This window comes from Pongo pygmaeus, chromosome 4, assembly GCF_028885625.2.
Source record: "Pongo pygmaeus isolate AG05252 chromosome 4, NHGRI_mPonPyg2-v2.0_pri, whole genome shotgun sequence".
Lineage (NCBI taxonomy): Eukaryota > Metazoa > Chordata > Mammalia > Primates > Hominidae > Pongo > Pongo pygmaeus.
The window spans coordinates 136013731-136034877 of NC_072377.2; the positions used below are offsets into that span (position 1 = coordinate 136013731).

A 21147-nucleotide genomic window follows, 5' to 3' on the forward strand; every position below is an offset into this window, starting at 1 on the left:
GAAAAAGGGTGAGAGGTGTGCAAGCCTGTAGTTTTAGATGTTAGTCTCCTAAATAAAAGAATTCTGCAGTCTACCTGCAACTAGTTTATTTCCTTTAAAATATAACTCAAAAAGACACACCAGACATTTATGATCCTACTTTTATTTTCTTGAAACAACTTATTTCTTACCAATTTGAGGAGGTATTACTAGTCTTTCCATTAAATGTACAAACATATCCCATGAAATAAGCTAAGATAATTTATTTAAAATAGTGAACAACATTTAATACAAAAAAATACTCAAAAGGTAGATTTAAATAAGTCATAGGAGAGATATATTAAGGTTTGATAAATTGTTTTCCAATGATTATAAAGTCTGTAACTCAAGAAAATAAAAATATTCCCATTTTGAAGCTTAAAAGCAATCTGCCCTCTTGAAAAAATGTATTTGATGAATATTCTTTCTAAAATATTAAATCTATTTTAAAATGTTTTATTGATCTCCAGAAACAATCAAGTATTTCAGCAAAATTCTAAAATACTCTCATGTAACTATTATGTTTCCCGAACTTATAGCTATACCAGAGCTTTATTTCAGTTTTTGCTTTTTAAGGCTCTCGTCCACTTTTAACATGCTATTCTGTCATAAAAGTAAGCCGAGAATGTTTATACTGATGGTTCAGGTTCACTAATGTTTTTAGGTGTACTGAATCTTATTATCATAACAAATAGGTAATCTATCAACTACAAATGTTTCATGAATAAAATTTTGGGTTAAAATCACTTTCATGCCCCTTATAAAACCAACCTTATCTCTTAAGCTGTCGATCTTAAACCATTCCAATAGTTTGATCCCAACATCCAAAGGACTTTCAAGAAATGTCCTATAAGTTAATAGAAAATCTTCTATATAAGTTGGATCCACGATAGAATGTTCTTCTATTAAATGCATTATGAGACGCTCAGGTGTTGCCTAAAAATCCAAGGATAGGAAGGATTAGAAAATAAACAAATAACCCAAGAACCAAAGAACTATTGTTGATTACTCCCCTTTGTAGCTACTCCATTAGCCAAATCGTCAAAGTACAGTTTCGCCTTTAAATCCTTAGCGCTGGGAGAATTGGAATGCAAACTTAATTGTAATCCATCAGCACCCAGAGGCTGAGAGACAGAAAAGGCAGAGAAATAAATAGCCAACAGCACTCACTCAGCTGAAGCTGTTTTCACTGGCATTTCATCATAGCAGGACCTTTGAACTTCACTAATTTAGCCCTGGTGTGGGCTGTTACTGCCACTTCTCCTACAACCAGGGCATGTATTTATTGTCTCAAGGCAACAAAAGAGGTGAAAGTTAAACTAAAGAAAGAAAGAAAAAGAAAGGAATGAAAGGGAAGAAAGAAAAAAGAAAGCTTTTCTTCAAATTTAATCCACCTCAAAAATCTTCTCTGACCAGGCTGTAGGAAGAACACACCAGTTCAAGAGAGCCTGTTTCATTATTGTTACTTCCCAGAATAAATATTTCCTTTTCTACAGTTCCTCTCATACAGTTTCCTCTCCATGCTAGGTCACCACATTGAGAGGAACCAGAAGTTCTACAGACAGTTTTGAAATTAATTCAGAGTTTTAAATGCTTGTTTCCAACTTTATAAAAGAATATAAACAGGCTGGGCGTGGTGTGGCTCATGCCTGTAATCCCAGCACTTCGGGAGGCCAAGGAGGGCAGGTCACCTGAGGTCCAGAGTTCAACACCAGCCTGGCGAACATGGTGAAACCCCGTCTCTACTAAAAATACAAAAATTGGCTGGGTGTGGTGGCAGGCGCCTGTAATCCTAGCTACTCAGGAGGGTGAGGCAGCAGAATTGCTTGAACCTGGGAGGTGGAGGTTGCAGCGAGCTGAGATCATGCCACTGCACTCCAGCTTGGGCGACAAGAGCGAGACTTTGTCTCAAAAAAAAAAAAAAAAAAAAAAAAGAATATAAACATTTCCATACTGCTCTTCTTTGAGCTTCTGAACCAATGTTTATTACCCTTTGTAGCTTTTTCAAAGGTTGGTACAAGAACAAATACAGAAACAAACAAGATGTTAAGCCTGATATAAAAACTGTTATCCATAACACCCAACCTTCAATTTGTTGCAGTCATCCAAAGAGTTTCATCGTTTAGAATAACTGTATGGTAAACATACATTAATACTAACAATGTTCTTTATCTCACAATCTATTAAAAATAAAAAGGTACTTTATTTATTAAAAGGTACTTTATTTATTTTTGAGACGGAGTCTGGCTCTGTCGCCCAGGCTGGAGTGCCGCTGCACAATCTCGGCTCACTGCAACCTCCGCCTCCTGGGTTCAAGCAATTCTCCTGCCTCAGCCTCCTGAGGAGCTGCAACTACAGGCGTGCACCACTATGCCCAGCTAATTTTTGTATTTTTAGTAAAGATGGGGTTTCACCATGTTGGTCAGGCTGGTCTCAAACTCTTGACCTCGTGATCCATCCTCCATGGCCTCCCAAAGTACTGGGATTACAGGCGTGAGCCACTCTGCCTGGCCCTATTTTATTAATTAAAAATAAGGTACGAAAATTGTTTCTCTAGAAGGAAGTCAGAAACAACCTCCTTAAGAGATAAGAAAATCATAGGTCATTCCTATTCTCCTATCCTCCAAAACATTCTAAGCCTAAGAGTACTAAATTGTTTTATTAGTCAGGCCAATTCTGGTTTAGGGTCATTTAGGGTCACTTAATTCCATTTCCTAGAATAGCTGAGTGAGGGGTGGGAACTGATTAACATGTTAGGCCATTATTCTGACTGGCAAAATCACAGAGGCAGGCTACCTATAGAGACTAGGTCATGCATTCTAAATTTTATTTAAAGATGAGCCCTTACCTCTTTAGACTAAAATCTATCTTACCTCAAAATGCCCTTGATCCCAGCCACACAAATTTCCTGCTTTTTCTTAAATATATTATGCAATTTTATATAGCACATGCATATTTCTCTGTCTGGGCCACCCTTCCTCCCTACATCTACTTCTTGCTATTTCTTCTAGCCTAATTTAGATCTCTCTTTTTATGTCTCTCTTGCTCTTCCATCTTGAGATTTATCAAGTCATGCTGAAACTATTGCCTTGTCTTTCTCAAAAGACTGTGAGTTCACTGATAGCAGAATCTAAGTATATATTAGTGTCTCCCAGATCTCACACAGGGCCTGGCATAGAGTACCATAAAGTCAGTGTTGTTGAATAAATGACGAAATGAACTGAATGAAGAAATGAATGAAATGAAAAGTAGTAACTGCTTTCTGGGTGATTATGTGTAAACAGAAAGTCAAGGCCAGGTGCGGTGGCTCACACCTGTAATCCTAGCACTTTTGGAGCCCACCTCGGCCTCCCAAAGTGCTGGGATTACATGTCTGAGGCACCATGCTTGGCCTTGACCTGAGGATCACTCGAGGTCAGGAGTTAGAGATCAGCCTGGCCAAGTGGCCAAAATGGCAAAACCCCACCTCTACTAAAAATACAAAAACAAACAAACAAAAAAAGCTGTGAGTGATGGCATGCACCTGTAGTCACAGCTACCTGGGAGACTGAGGCACAAGAGTTGCCTGAACTCAGGAGGCAGAGGTTGCAGTGAGCCAAGATCGTGCCACTGCACTCTAGCCTGGGTGACAGAGCGAGACTTTGACTCCAGAAAAAAAAAAAATCAAATGATCAATCCTTCTATGAGCAAAAGATGGTTATGATTTGCAATTAAATCTGAATATGAAGATTGTAGTACAGTAAAAAATAACACATTTTCAATATTTCTGTCACAAAAGCAACCCATCATCATGCAATGAGAATCTAGAAACATTTATTTTAAGGTGTGTATAAACTCATGGCAAATTTATGTTCAAGTATTTTTGATGTTCTGAACTTTCACTTAAAAAAATCAACAGTGTTTAAAATCTATTGTAAAATATATTAGAAGGTGGGATGCTGGGAGACAGGGTGTACAGAGGTAGCAAGCAGAAGAGATGGCTGGTGGTGTTATACTGGCATGGTAGAAACTGCTTACAATGAGCAAATAATATACAGAGTATAACAAGAGGCATTGTTGGAGAAGGTATTTACAAATATAGAAGGGAAAAGACTAGGGAAAACTGTGGTGCTGGTACTGGAACTGGAAGTACAGGTAGTAGTGGAATTGTAACTCATGGTTGTTTAATATATATATAAAGTTATAGATGTGTATGTGTTTATAACAAATACATACATATATTTCCTAGCTCTGATGAAAGACTCTAAAAGCAATGACACTTCAGCAACAATGAATAAAGATCCAGGGTCTTCTTGAGAAATGGCTAATTCCAGAGGTGGTACAGTTAAGTTCACGATGAGCCTTATTATTTGCCAGATTATGTGGATATGCTCAAATGATGGGGATATGTCAAAAAATAAAGGAGTCAGTTTAAGAGTCCTACTACCTAAAATCTGGGACAATTTGAGGATTAGAACAATAATGATGGTAACATAAGTTTATACCAATATAAATAAATTAATGAAGACGAGACAGTTCATTCCTTCAATACAATGAGTTAATAAACGCACGAGAAATTATTTTTAAAATCACCATTTCAGACAAGAATAGTAATGGAAGTAAAAAGTGCTGAATAGAAGTTTGTATTCAGTGCATACTATAGATAAACTAAAAGTCTGAGGACAGTATTTTGATACTGTCAGAACATCTCTCCACCAAATATTTATCAGTTACAAAGGGTAAAATGATGACTTTACACTGAAGAAATTGGGCAGACAGACATCAACATGATCAGTAATCATGGCTAACTTCACCATTGGTAGGACAACAGGTTGACATTGTGTGCCCTCTGAGTTTTGTGAACTCCTGCCAGGAAAGCATGACTTGAATCTATCTGGTCATGAGGAAATACTGGAAAGATCCAGGTGGAGGGTAATACTACAGGATATAAGATCTGTATTTTTTAAAACTGCTAAGGATATTAACAACAGTGAAGGACTGAGGAACTGGTATAGACTGAAGTGACATGACAACTAAATGCAACTGTGTTCTTGGACAACATTCTAGACCAGAAATAAGTTATTATTGGGATAGCTGGTGAAAATCTAAATAAGGTTCCTGGACTGAATCTGTTTTTGTTTGTTTGTTTTTGAGATAGAATCTCACTCTGTCGCCCAGGCTGGAGTGCAGTGGTGTGATCTCGGCTCACTGCAACCTCCGCCTCCTGGGTCCAGGCAATTCTCCTGCTTCAGCCTCCCGAGTAGCTGGGATTGATTACAGGAGGCTACCACCATGCCTAGCTAATTTTTGTACTTTTAGTAGAAATGGGGTTTCACCATGTTGGCCAGGCTAGTCTCAAACTCCTGACCTCAGGTGATCCATCTACCTTGGCCTCCCAAAGTGCTGGGATTACAGGCGTGAGCCACCATGCCCGGACCTGAATGGTTTTATTTTAGCAATGTTTACTTCCTAACTTGAAGGATTCTATGGTGTTTATGTCAGAGAGTGTCCTTGTTTTTAGGAAATACACAATAAGATATTTAGGAGTGATGAGGGATCACATTTGCAGACTGCTCTCAAATGGTTCAGAAAAAAAGACTAATAGAGCAAATGCAGTGAAAATATTAACAGTTGAGGAATCAGTGACAGATCTCTCTACTGTACTTGCAACTTTTCTATAAAGCTTGAAATTAATTAGAAATAAATTACTGAAACACATGAGTCCTCACAAAAAGATAAAAATGAATTAAAATGAAAAAGTGTATGTGTAAGCCTATGGTATTCCACCAATATGTTAATCATTTCTACATACAAAGCTTACACTCATCTGTTTAGGAAAAGAAAGATCTCTGAGGAATAGCCTGACTCTAAGGGAAGAAGAAGTATGACATCAGACTTCAAATTATCTCTCTGATTTAACTCCCTCATATTATTAAGTAAACTGCTTCATCTGCAATTAATAGTGGCAATAATTTTGCCAAGACTAGCTTGAAAAGAGAAACAGTTATGTGTTTATTTCCCCTCTTTCAACTATAATTGTTCAGTTTATATCCAAGTCTTTAAAGAGACAAGGAGGCGAGAAGGCAAATATTAGGAGACGGCAGAACTTATAGAAGGGAAAACAGTATGGGGGTTAATACTCAGACTCTACAATTGTGCTAAGCCTTTGATTTACCTCATTTAGCCCTAATAAAGTCTTGAATTACCTCCATATCCAGATAAGAAAAGTGAGGTTCAGAGAAGTCAATGCATATTTCAGTGCCACAGAGATCCAGAAGCACTCTGTATCTTAATATAGGATTACTTATGCTTTTATATAAGACTGGTCCTTAAATTTTCTGTTTTGTTTCTAAATATTGCAGTCTTCAATGAAATTGACTCCCACTCTCAGTGGCATACAATATTAAGTTTGAAAAGGAAAACTCTGACCAGTATATTCTAAAATAATACCCTACCTACTCTGACATTAAATGGCATTAAGTCATCCTTCATCATTAAAATGTGTAAAAACCATCTTAGAGATCAGGCATGGTGGCTCAAACCTGTAATCCCAGCACTTTGGGAGGCCGAGGTGGGAGGATCACAGGGTCAGGAGTTCAAGACCAGCCTGGCCAAGATGGTGAAACCTCGCCTCTACTAAAAGTACAAAAATTAGCCAGGCATGGTGGCGCATGCCTGTAATCTCAGCTACTCAGGAGGCTGAGGCAGGAGAATCGCTTGAACCTGGGAGGCAGAGGTTGCAGTGAGCTGAGATTGTGCTACTGCACTCGAGCCTGGGCGACATAGCGAGACTCCATCACAAAAAAAAAAAAAAAAAAAAAAAAAAATTTTTTTGAGAAAGACAAAGAGTCAACATTTAAGTTAGATGCCAAAGTGTTAATGAATTATCTTGCACTACTTAAAAAATGGTTTAAAACAAGATGAAAGCTTTGATGATAGAATAAAATCAGTGACTAGAATAATAAGTAAAAACACCCACCTTGATTACAATGTGTCCTTTCCTGGTTCCACTCCGGTCTAGTTCCCGATGCTCACGTACCATAACAATTTCTCCCTCTTCCTCAACTTTATGGGTATTTTTTTCCACATGGTTTAAAATTCTCCAATAATCCTGCTGGGCTATGCAGACAAACTGTCCAAGAACAACATGGGGACAGTTAATGAACCTATAGTACATAAATATATCACTATGTACCAAGGCAGAGCATAAAGGTAAGAAATCTAGCGGCATTAGTTCTTTTTCACTTAATTCCTTTAATCTTTAACAAAAATCAAGGTGAAACAACTCATGTATGAAGAGACTAAAGAAGTCTAATCTGTTTGAATTTTGCTCTTTAAAAGGAGAAGTGAACTTCTACTTCTCTCAGAACTGACACTATGTAAAGAACACATGAAGCAGGAGTAAGTTAGAAACAAACAACTCAGAAGTTCCTATTTCTTTCCCTTTTTTTTTTTTTTTAACAAAGGACTCTGAGCTGGCTAATATCAAATAGAAATGTAACAAACCAGCATTTATTTGGTATAATCTCTTTTGAAAATTTATAGCTTGTTAAATGCCACAAATATTTGAGGCAGATAGAAAATCTAGTTTCCTTTATTAACTGTGAGCTATTGAAACTCCTAATTCTCAAATAAAGCTATTTTCTTTTGAGGAAGACAAAACAGGCTCAGCTACTTTAAATCAACAGACAAGCAAGAAGACTTGACCAAAGAGATAATCTTACCTGACAATCATCTACTTTAGTCCTGACAATTCCACGCATGTACTGCTTATCCAGAGTGGGAGTAATTCCGAAACTATTTCCCATAAACAAATTTTCAACTTTTCCATCTGGATGACTGATTTCCACAGTGCCGTTTAAAATAACATACCATGAGTCAAGCTATAGAGAAAAACAAAGCTTTTATGAATCTTTTTAAAAAAGGTAGTTATATGTTAACTTTGAAAAAGAATCTATCAATATATATCACTTGAATAAAAAGGAAAAAGGAGGATCTGGTTATATTACTAAATACTCTGTAACACCCTATCCTTTGAGTCTATGCAAACTACTGAAGTTTATTTTTACTCTTTCTTCTTTTAGTCACCAAACAAGAACTGTCATAACTGACCAGATTCTGAGACAAAATAGCGTAATGTTCAAGAGCACAAACTCTTGGGATATTAATCCATACCATGCCACTAACTAGCTGAATGACTTTGGGTAAATTATTTAACCTCTCTGGGCCTCAGTTTCTCTACTGCTACAATGGTCGTATGGAAAGTATCTATCATAAAACTATTATGTTAATTAAATTAGTTAACACATACACCGTGCTTAGAATAGTGCCTGGCAAAAAGCAAACATTTAAGAAAAAAAATAGATAGCTAATGATTATTTCAGAAAGACTAGTTGAAAGCCTGAATTTTAAGGCATATCTAACAAAAGATTCAAAATTTCTCCTATGTTAAGAAAATAATGCCTTCATTTATATGGAAATATTTAATGCTCTAAGAAGTTATTTATTTATTTATTTGAGAGATGGGGTCTTGCTCTGTTGCCCAGGCTGGAGTGCAGTGGTATGATTATAGCTCACTGTAGCTTCAAAGTCTTGGACTCAAGTGATCCTCCTGCCTCAGCCTTCTGAATAGCTGGGACTACAGGTGTCCACCACCATGCTTGGTCAATTTATTTTTTAATAGAGACAGGATCTTGCTATGTTCCCCAGGCTGGTCTTGAATTCCTGGTGATCCTTCCACCTAGGCCTCTTGAGGTGCTGGGACTACAAGCATGAGCCACTGCACCTGGCCCAAAGAAGATGTATTTTAAAGATCTACTATGTATCAGTGAAAGATCACTTATTCTCCTTCAATATCAAACTCTCTTATAAGCCTGAACCTTCAATAGTTTTAACATGATTTAAGGGAAATCAAGACGGTTAGTTCTGAACGGTAATCAATGGCAATAAGCTATTTTTTTTCAAAAGTATACCTTTATTATTTTAAAAATAAGATATACTCACTATACAACTTGTGGATTAAGCTACTGGAAGACAGGGAGTGTATCTGGCTTTTTCACCACTATATCCCCGTATCTAGAACAGTACCTGGCACAACGTAGGCATACAACAAATTTTTGCTGATACAACTGGAAAATTAAGAGAATGCAAAAACTTGTAGAAAATAAAAATTACTTAAAATCCCACTCTATTCAGTTGTTTAAAGCTTATTTCTCTCTTATGTATATATTTTATATTATTGAAATATTTAGAATATCCTGCTTAAAAAATTAATACTATATTCATTTGTTCATTAAACTTTTGGGGGGAGTCCATCCTCTATGACAGATGTTTTCTAGGATACGGGGAGAAAATACGTAAACAGAGCCTACAGACAGGGATCCTCAAAGATATACTATCAAATAATTTTAAAAATAATTTGGATACCTATATATTATAACCTACAGCTATATAATAATTTACTTAACCATCGCTTATCACTGGATGTTTTGGTTATGTCCAATTTTTACTTATATATATAATATATGTAATATTATATATTATACATATTTATAGTATGAAATTATGTAATTATATATAACTTACTTATAGATTATATAAGTATATAATTTATATTATAAATGTACTGCAATGAACACCTTTTGAAATAACTCTTTGAGTTCTACATATCTCCTCAGGTTAGACACTCAGAAGTGGAATAACAGGCTAGCAGCTGTGAATACTTGGAGGACCATGTTAAGAATTTTAAAATAATTACCTGGAAATGCTGTACCAATTGACATTTCCACTAGAAGACAATGTTCATTTACTGATATCTCAGCATTAATCAAATGAGTACATTTGATAAGAAAAATAATGAAGCACTTCCTGATGGCAATAATACCTTTCAATCCCTTTGCATCCTTCCTCCACCCATCCACAAGCTGTCATCCGAGCATTTTTGAACATAGAATTGTCACCTAAACGCTTCAACTGTCAGCAGTTCCCTAGGATGCATTGGTACCAACACACGTTCCTCATTCTTTTTCTTTTAAATGTGTAATAGAGATAAGGAATAAGAAAAATTCTTGATAAACATTTGAAACAATAATGATATAATTATACAAATAGAAAAATATTTAAGAATCTTTTAAATCTATTTAAATCTATTTCATCTATTTAAATTTAATGTAATTTGAGAAGTAAAAACATTTGGTTCATTGAATATTATTTATGGAGCACTGACTTTGTGCAAAGTCTACTGTGAATAAATTTAAAATTAGGGCAAAGCAGAAACAAAAACTTACCTCTTCAGAAATTATAACTAACTCAAACTTGGCATTTATTTAAGAAATTTGTATAAATTTCAAAAAACAGGACAAATTTATGTAAATTATTTTAAAAGTTAGTATCCATAATAAATGTAAATAATTTATTTATTGACCTACCTCTTGCCCATCTTCAAGAATAATAGCTCCAGCCTGCTCTACCACTTCAAAAATCATCACTGAGCAGAGTTCTCTCCTTACAGACATGGTCATGTTTGCAAAAGCAGGGAGCTGGTGCATAAACTCCAGCAATTGTTCTATGAGAAAACGGAAATTCTGGTATAAAGACCATCAAGGACTATACCTTAAAAATACAACGAAATCTAGAATTCAATTCCCAATTTCACAATCAACTTATAAATTTATGTTGCTAAAGTAGAGAAACTAAGGTACTATTTGACTAAGGTACTAATCGATTTTTAAAATCAATTATTTGATTTATACATATATTTGGACTCACATATAAACCTGGGCATACTGGAAGACAACAGAATTCACAACCTCCAGAGAGAACAAGGACTATACAGGTTCAGATGAAAGTGGAGAGTTTATCTAATATTCCTAGCCACTCCATGGGTTTAGTTATCGCCTTTGATCTAATAGGTTAGTGAAAAAGTCTTCTGTCTAGTCCTTACTAAACAAAAGTATTTTAAAATGCCATTAATAAAATCCAAAAAGTAATTAAAACAGGGATAATAAATGTGAATTCTAGCTCAAGATTTGTCTAACTAACTAGGTAACTCTCTTTAACTAACAAATGTTTATGAGTGCCTCAGGCCACTCCCTGGTATGGATATATGTGTAAGGAAGATATAAATATAAGGAAGAAACACATATAAGCAGTCAGCAAAGAGATTAAGAATAACTATAAGGTGCTACATATCAATAGGACATAGGAATTAGCTATATTTCAATTTTTTAAAAGTTTTATGAAAATAGTAGAGTATACAATTCTTTATCAATAAAATTGCACTTCCAATTTCTGTTGAGATAACGTTCATAACATAAATCCACACTGCAGGTTATTTAACTGCATTATATCTTTAGAATGGCAAGGAATGTTCAAATACATTGATCTTTACTCACATAAATGATTTTTAATAGTAGCAGCATCTTCTAATTGGAATGCTAGCTATTATAAAAATGCAATCTAAGAAAAAAATCTTAATTAAATCCTAACAATATATATTTGACACTAAGTGATCTTTGCATCTTAAAGATAACATTAACATCTTTAGTATCATCCAACTTCCCAACTGAAGTATGGTAACTAGTTTTGTAAATTATTACATAAAAAAATTTATAATGTTTTAAGAGTACACATGCTCGGGCGTGGTGGCTCACGCCTGTAATCCCAGCACTTAGGGAAGCCGAGGCGGGCGGATCACAAGGTCAGGAGATCGAGACCATCCTGGCTAACATGGTGAAACCCCATTGCTACTAAAAATACAAAAAATTAGCCAGGCGTGGTGGCGGGCGCCTGTAGTCCCAGCTACTCGGGAGGCTGAGGCAGGAGAATGGCATGAACCCGGGAGGCAGAGCTTGCAGTGAGCCAAGATTACGCCACTGCACTCCAGCCTGGGAGACAGAGTGAGACACCGTCTCAAAAAAAAAAAAAAAAAAAAAAAAAAAAAGAGTACACACAAAACATACATATATTTAAGTTAGGGAAATAAAAATATAAGGTTTTAAAAAATCTGCAAGTTTTTCAAAAAGCAAATTCACAGACACTGAACACTATACTATGCTTGTGCTTTAAATGTCTTATAGACATGAGGGGAAAAAATCAGTTTAATGCAATCAAAGCTTTTATTTTATATATTGTGGCAGCCAACCTCAAAGATGGCTCCCAGTGATCCCTGCCTCCTGATAGTCATGTCCTTGTACAGACCCATTCTATACTGTATCAGAGTTACCTGTTGTAACAAACAGAATTTAGCAGAAGTGATGATGATGCATTACTCTTGAATACAGATAATAAAAAACACTGTGGCATTTGCCTTATTCTCCTTTGGATTACTTACTTAGGGGGAAGCCTAAGTTCCCCCTAAGTATGTTGTAAGGACAATTAAGCAGCCTGTCAGAGGCCCACATGAAGAGGAACTGAAGGTCATGCACCAAAGGCCATTTGAATAGCTATCTTGGACACAGATTCTACAGCTCAGCCCCGGGAAGACCTGGATGGCTGCAGCCCTCTGTCAATTCTGACTACAACCTCATGAGAGATACCAAGCCAGAACCACCCAGCTAAGGTGCTCCTCAATTTCTGACTCACAAAAACTCTAAGATAATGGCTTAACATGACATACACTTATTAAGTTTTAGAATTTGTTATGCAGCAATTGGTAACCATATAAGTTAAGTTACAAATTCTTATTGTGAACACATATATTTCTTACCAATGTCATCGTCAGTTTTGTCTGCAGGCTCTTTTTCAAGACATTCTCGAACAAGATCTCGCCCCTGCAATGGATCTGTTCGATCAATCTCTTCATCTTCCTCTTCGTCATCCTCAGAATCAACAGGTCCTTCTGGAAGACGTGTCAAATCTACATCTCCTACCTCACTCTCCGTAGCCTATGAAAAGAAATCTGGATCACTTACCATTTCATGTAAAAAATATTATAAGTCACAGTCTGAATTAATCAAAACTACCCATCCCTACAAAATATAAAAGACTTGGGCAATGTTGTATGCTGCATCAAGAATACAATAAAATGATACTTATTTATAAAAGGTTTCTTTCTGCCCCAAATTTACAGGCTCATCTTTCCACAGTGTGACAACTAGGTGATAAATCAGAGTCAGTAAATGTAAAATGGTCAGGAGACTCAAACATCACTAAATGTATTAATATCTGTTTTCCACCAAACACTTGTATTTCCTAAAAGTACAAAGTTTACTAAAACATGAAGTACAGGAAAGAAAAAGTTTACCAACAATCACCTTATGAGTACCTATTAGTCTATGCTGGGTATTGTGAAGAAGATACTGTTCTTTCGTCACAGAGACTTAGGCTTAGTAGGGTAGGTAATCATATAAATTAAGAACAGAAGTTTAAAGTAAGGTAAAGAACAGTACTAAAATGCATTAAAATAGACCCATCGTAAAGGACTGAACAAATACTCTTCATTTCCCAATACTTTACTGTCGGATCTAAAAGTGTGCAAAAAGCTATGATTTTTGAACTCTATAAAATGACCTTAAACTTATAACTACAATTTGGAAACATATTAGTCTCACATATTTTAAGGAAACTATAAAATTTTTAAAAGCCATAAATTAAAAATTCATAGAAAATAATGAAAATGTCTTTTAGAAGATAAAACGGTACTAAGTAGATTCTTAAAAAATATTTCTAAATATTATACTCACTTGATTCATCTTGTTAATGAAAAAGCATGGATATTAAAGGCATTATAGAAAAAATGAGTGAACACACAAGAATTCCATATTAAGTAGAAAGCACTCAAATATGAGTATTAGTGAAGACTACAGAATCTTAATTCATTTAAGTATCTCCTGTTTTGAACATTTACCCTTTTCTCTGCCAAAAAGATCATCTTTTTTTTTTTTTTTTTTCTTTTTTTTGAGACAGGTTCTCCCAACTGTCACCCAGACTGAAGTGTAGTGGTGTGCACTGCAGATCTCGGCTTACTGCAACCTTGTCCTCCTGGACTCAAGAAATCCTCTCTCCTGAGCACCCCGAATAGCTGGGAACACAGGTATGCACCACCATACCCAACTAATTTTTAAAATTTTTGTAGAGACTTGGGGGAGGTTGCTATGCTGCCCAGGCTAGTCTTAAACTCCTGGGCTCTTGTGATCCACCCACCTTGGCCTCCCAAAATGCTGGGATTACAGGGTGAGCCACCATGCCCAGCTGATATTCCTTCTTTTGAGGACTACTTTTCCTCTCCATCTTAAACCCAGAGATTCCAGTGGGAAAGAGTGCCCTGTTCCCTAGCTATGTAAACTAAGGTAGAAAGAGCTTTTCTCTAGATTTCTGTACACAATTAGATCTGGAAGCAGAGCATCCTTTCTTAACTGGTTGCTAAATTGGAAGAATCTGAAAGTAGGCAGCCTATAGCCTCATGGAAATGCCTTCCTGTGGCAGGAGAAAATGAAACCAATAGGCAGGGAAATAGGAAGGGGAATGGGGAGGACGACACTGAACAAGAGAGTCAAACAAAGACTCAGAGCAACAAAGCAACAGAAACAGAGCATGCAGGGCAGAGAAAGAAAGAGCACAGCATGTGCAGCAAAGAGCATTTGTGACAGAAAGTGTCACAAAGAAAGCAAGCAAGGAAAAATAAGCAAGCCGTACAGAGCCAAAAGACCAGAAACAGGCAGATGGGGCAGACATACCTGCAAGCATCCAGGTACCCCGAGGCTAGAGTTGCCTCTGCTTTCTCTGGTGGTCAATAAACTAACCTTCTGGCTTTACATTTTTTTTCTTTTTCTTTTTTTTTTTCTTTTTTTTTAAAGACAGGGTTTCACTCTGTCACCCAAGCTGTGCAGTGGTATGATCACAGCTCACTGTAGCCTCAGCCTCCCTAGTAGCTAGGACCACAGGCACTGGCCTTTTAGCTTTTGTTAATTCAAGTTAAGGCTCTGGTACCTACAACTAGAAGAGTCTGGATCTGTTTCCTAAGACCATGTCTTATACTTCCTTTGGATTTCTGCACAGCTTTAAGTAATAGTCATTTTACAATCTAGACTAAATACTCAAATTGTGATCTTTAAATTAGACAGGCTAGTTCTTAAGGGTCTGCAATTGTCTGAATGTTTGTACCTCCTCAAAATTCTTATTTTGAGTGATGGAATTATGAAGTGGGGCCTTTGGGAAGTGATTAGGTCATGAGAACTCTCATGAATGGGATTAGTATAAAAGAAGCCTGAGGGAGCTCATTCTCCCCTTCTACCCTGTGAAGCTACAGTTAGAAGGTACCTCTAACAATCAGAAAGAGGTCTTTTACCAGACACCAAATCTGCTTGCTGGTGGCTTGATCTTTAAACTTTCCAGCCTCAAGAATAGTGAGAAATAAATTTCTGGTGTTTATAAGCTACCCCCCAGTCTACAGTATTTTGTTACAGCAGCCTGAATGGGCTAAGACAGGATCATATAGGGGCAATTGTATTTCATGACTGACTAGTACGCTCTGAGTTGTTTACTGGCTATGAAATTACAGGGTTTAAATGGAGTATATTTCTGAATAATACATGGAACCACAAACTTGTTTGCAGGTTATAATCCCTTTTTAAAGACAAGTAGTTTTAAATTTAAATATGTGTACATGCTAAAAAGACTTTCCAAAAACCTTATTTATATACACTGATTTAATCTAAGAAATGACTGGGAAAAAAACCTAAAGCAGTATTTTCTACACAATTCAATTTCTCAATATGCAGGAGAGCTCACTCCTGGTACATCCCTTTTCTATTTTATCAATTTTTAAGTGTAATCTGCATTAAAAATTCAGGTTTTTAAATCACTCTGTCTTCATCTTAATCTAAGGTTTTCATCCCCTGACCCACATTATTTCAACCTGGTCTCATTCCCATATTTTAGATTATGTTGGATAAAAAGATAGATGGCTCACAACATAAAAAGGCAAGATGGAATTTAGTTATATGGACAGTAGAGAAGGCTAATTATCATCTGCATGAGAAGCAAAGACAAGAAGACAGCTCTTTAGGAAGAATGGAAGTCATGGGTTGGGACTGAGAGAAGGCTACTAAAAGAACTTTTATAGGAACCTTTTAAGACCAACTGCAAAGGAAATAATATAATCTACCCTTACAATTTGTCTTTCTAAGCCAGGCACAATGGCTCCTGCCTGTAATCTCAGCACTTTGGGAGGCTGAGGCATGCAGATCGCTTGAGCTTAGGAGTTTGAGGCCAGCCTGGGCAACATGGAGAAACCCTGTCTCTACAAAAAATACAAAAATTAGCCGGGTGTGGTGGCACATGCCTGCAGTCCCAGCTACTCAGGAGGCTGAGGTGGGAGGATTGCTTAAGCCTTGGAGGCAAAGGCTGCAGTGAGCCAAGATCTTGCTGCTGCACTTCAGCTTGGGTGACAGTGTGAAAACCTGTCTCAAAAACAAAAACCAAAACCCCCCAAAAACCACAACTACCTTTCTTATACCTCTACTTTTTACATAGTAGTATAAAAAGAATAAAATTAGTTAAGAAAATACATTAAACTATTAAAATACTAACAGTATACAAGAGCATAAGGTGATAAAACAGAAATTAAGAATAAAAAAATAAGACTGGTCAAAAACATGCTAGGAAATTTAAAAGGATTTTTTTAAACTTAAAATGAATTTAAAAAAATGTAGAGACCAATTCCTTGATTAAACAAGGAAAGTCAGGTCCTTAAGAGAAAGGTAGATATGATTACGACCATAGGACAAGAAGTCACTGCATGATACTTCTGAAGATGCAGTTCCTGGGCAGAAAGTTTAATTCTATAATAATTAGATAAGAATTTTTTTCAATGTAATATCCACAATGTTCAGCACACAATAAAAACTTACTACATAAGTGAAGCAGGGAAATGTGACCTATAAACAGGAAACAAATCACTATAAGGAGACTCAATAATGATAGAGATAATGAAAGTAAGAGACAAGAACTTTCAACATTTACTATAAATAAGTTCAAGAATTTAGAAGAAAAACAATTAGATGAAAAATGGATGATCTCAGTAAGGAGATACAAACTGTAAGAAGAATAAATTTGAAGAAAGGGCAACAAAAGCTACCCAATCTGAAGTAGAGATAAGAAAAAAGCCAACAAAAATCAATAAAGCCTTAGAGACTCATATCATAATATCAAGAGTGGAAATACGTGGGTCAAAAGACACTCCGTATTCGTGAAGGTAGGGTACACAGAAGACTCATCCCCAGCCTTTCAACTAATTTATCCTAGCACCTGGGATATATGAGACCCTTAATTATGATAAATGAGTTAAGTCCAGGAAAAATATATATATTGGTGATAGGATTAAGACAGCATGAAACTTTTTTCTTTTCCTGACATATGAATGTGTCTCTGTATATATAAATATAATTTGGTGAGGCAGACAGTCTGAGGTGATTTTCTGATGACTGGGCCTTCCCCAAATAAACCACCAGAGGATATCCTTTTCCTGTTTCCATCTAGATAAACATGAAGCTACAATGAAGAGAACTATAGGTTGGAAATAAGAGTTATACAAACCTACAAAAACCACATTTTCAAATTTAGGGCAAGTGTTAAGCCAGAACCTTAGACTTTCAGTGCCTCTCTTTTCTGTATTCCCATGTTTAGTATTTCATTTAACCTTTTCACGGACCATTTAGTCCTTAGGTCTTCCTGGTCAGGGTTAGAACTCTATGAAGTTAATCTTTCAGTCCAGGTTGACACATTTCATAACCTCTACAACATGGCAGGCAGGCAAACTCAAGTCTCTTTTGCCCTGGATGATAAAGTTTTAGTTAGCAGAGATCTGCATTTTCCTTGGAGCCAATATTGGTTTCTACTTTCAAATATAATTCAATGCAAAAAAAAATTTCTAGAGTACTTCCTAAATGCCAACACTGTGCCTGACTCACCATGGGATACAAATGTAAGACATCAACTCTGCACTCCATAAATTTACTCTGGTGATGAAAAATGTCAAGTTTACAAGTAACTACCAAAAAAATGCAGAGAGAAAAAGTGACATGTCCAAGAGAAAAACTGCTGAGGGATTCCAAGGAAGGAGACATCTCTTCTTGTTGGAAAGACATGGGAGATAACATGAAAATGTCATCTACATGAAGCTACAGGTAGAAGAGCATGATTAAAACACAAGACTAGGAAAAGGCAGACACGTTCAGGGAATAACGTACATATGTGATGGGGCAGAATCTAGAATGTGTAAGTGAGAGAACAGTAAAATATAAAACCACATTGTAGTTAGAGGTAAAAGGCTTGGAATTTAAAATGAAGAGTGTAATTTAGATAACAGTGAAGCATTAAAGCTTTTTAAATACAACAGTAATCAAAAATCAGAGCAATTTATTTCAAGTGGGAGTTTAAAAATGATAGTCAAAAGATGATAACAGATTTTGACTAGGACTCAGATGATATCCTTTTTTTTTTTTTTTTTTTTTCTGTGACGGAGTCTTTCTCTGTCACCCAGGCTGGAGTGCAGTGGCGCGATCTTGGCTCACTGCACCTCTGCCTCCTGGGTTCAAGCGATTCTCTTGCCTCAGCCTCCTGAGTAGCTGGTGCATGCGCCACCGCACGTGGCTAATTTTTTTTGTATTTTTAGTAGAGATGGGGTTTTGCTATGTTAGCCAGGCTGGTCTCAAACTCCTGACCTCAAGTGATCCACCGAACCCAGCCTCAGATGATATTCTTAACAGAAATATTAAAGAAAAGTGGAAGAGAATATGTGGTGACTCGGGGTGACAAAAGAACATACTGGTGAAAATGTGGCACCAGGGTTCTGAAGAGATTGGCACTCAGAGCTGTGCATTAGGAAATCATGTTGCCATAGAGGTAGTAACTGAAGCCCCGGGATTTTTAAGAACACGCTTACTCCCTACATAGAAACTGAAAAGGTAGGTGGTGGATAAATGTGTGCCTTGAGTTGTTTAAGAATGAGTTAACAAAAAGACAACATGCTTTTGTTCAAGAGCCAATATTTCACAGTTTTCCAGCTCATGGAAAAGACTGAAATAAATACAAAAAGTAATCTAGAAAGAAGTACTCCTTATTCTCTTGAGTACTCTTTGAAGATGTAGAAAATATTCTAAGAACACTCTAACACCTTAATGTATACTTAAAAATTTTAATCTATGCTGATTAGAAACACATTCACACTGGAATAATTGATTTGCCTTTTTTTCCCCCCACACTGTAGTAAATGCTATATTTTGAAGTTTCTTTGAGGGCCAAGGGCTTTTATTTTTAGACCAGAAGACATGAAAACTCTCAAGAAGGAAATGCATAGAAGTGTAGCCACACATTTGGCCATATAAAACAGCGTAAACAGTTTTCCTGTTAAGAATTGCTATCAGGAAAACCAAATCCTGCATGTTCTTACTTATAAGTGGACGCTAACGATTGGGTACACATGGACCTAAAGATGGGAACAACAGACACTGGGGTCTATTAGAGCAGGGAAAGAGGGGCAAGGGCTGAAAAACTACCAAATGGGTATTATGCTCACTATCTGGGTGATGGGATCATTCGAACCCCAAACACTCAGCACCATGCAATATACCTATGTAAGAAATCTGCACATGTACCCCCTGAATCTAAAATAAAAGTTGAAATTATTTTTAAAAATTGGGGAGACATCCATTTTTCTGGATAAGAAGACTCCATGTTAGAAAAAAATGCCCAAATTAATCTATATATAGTCTTCTGCCCCACAAAAAAGGCTGGATTTCACTTGAAATGTTTCTAAATTTCTAGAAGAATAAAAGCAGAAACACTAACAAAAAATTGCTGTTAGGATATCTTCCCCTCAACTCTCCAAATTAAAAATACTTGTATCATTTCACAAGGCTTTGTTTATGGTGTTAAAGGCTAGGTGTTCACTTAAAAAAATCTCTCAAATGCTAAAATTCAAATAACTAGACAAATCACTTCAGCTATCCCAGGCTAAGATACATACATTGGCAATGTACACCTGTAACTAAGGGGTATATTCATAGCTCCAAAAGGGAATCTAAAGGTAGCCTAAGGTGAAGGGAAAGATCAAGGGTCCAGTACTGATATTTAATTCTTCTCCTTGTTTATTCCGGAGGATCTGATTGGAAACATTCGCGCATGTGCATACACACACACACACACACACACACAATTTAGTTAGACATTTATCTTACCCATGGATTAAAATTATAGAAATCTTGTACTTTGGAGGGTATATCAACCTATTATAATTCTGTGTTTATTCCTTTTACTCTCCTTTAAATATTTCCAATTTTTTTCAACTTTTAACTATACAATCTATTTATGTCCTCCTTAATATTTCTTAAATAAACAAATAAAAATGTTCGTTTAAGAAACATAATAAAAACTACCCACAAACCCACCACTAGTAGAAAAACACTGTTACTAACTGGTGCTCTTGAACTCGGATTTACATTCTGTATCTACAAGTGTAACATATTTAAGTATGCAGGTATATATATTCATTTAAAGAAATATAAATAAAATGTTAAATATACCTACTTATCTCATAGATATGATATATAAGATTTTACACATATGAGATTAAAAAATATATAAGGATGTAGGTGTATATTTTTATGATTTTGATTTTTTTCCTTTTGTGTTTATCTTTATTGGCTTCTTTTTGTTTTGGCGTTTATGCTGTTTCTAGCTTTTGGCTATGGTCCTAAAGTTAACTGTTATGTCAGAGTTTGAAATTTTTTTTTTTTTTGGAGACGGAGTTTCACTCTTGTTGCCCAGGCTGGAGTGCAACGGCGTGATCTCGGGTCACCGCAACCTCCACCTCCCGGGTTCAAGTGATTCTCCTGCCTCAGCCTCCTGAGTAGCTGGGATTACAGGCATGCTCCATCACCCCGGCAAATTTTTTATTTTTAGTAGAGACGGGGCTTCTCCATGTTGATCAGGCTGGTCTTGAACTACCGACCTCAGGTGATCCGCCCACCTCTGCCTCCCAAAGTGCTGGGATTACAGGCTTGAGCCACTGTGCCCAGCAGCAGAGTTTGAAAGTTTTTATCTTCTTTGACCACTCTTAAAAAATTTTATGTTAGGTTTTATATATTTGATGTTAACATTATTATAAGTTTCTCCTTTAAATTTCTTCATTCCTATTTTGGTTCCAGAGTT

General features: G+C 36.3%; 1 protein-coding gene across 7 annotated transcripts in view; it reads right to left on the reverse strand.

Moving 5' to 3' along the window:
- The window catches only part of RAPGEF6 (Rap guanine nucleotide exchange factor 6), a 210830-nt gene that overhangs the window by 74424 nt on the left and 115259 nt on the right, over positions 1–21147 (reverse strand). For all 7 annotated transcript variants that reach the window (XM_054488153.2, XM_054488152.2, XM_054488155.2 and 4 more), the window contains 5 exons: positions 12704–12881; positions 10425–10561; positions 7722–7880; positions 6977–7129; positions 790–954 (listed from right to left, as the gene is read on the reverse strand). In XM_054488153.2, coding sequence (XP_054344128.1) covers positions 790–954; positions 6977–7129; positions 7722–7880; positions 10425–10561; positions 12704–12881 — 792 coding nt within the window. The remainder of the gene's footprint in view (positions 1–789; positions 955–6976; positions 7130–7721; positions 7881–10424; positions 10562–12703; positions 12882–21147) is intronic.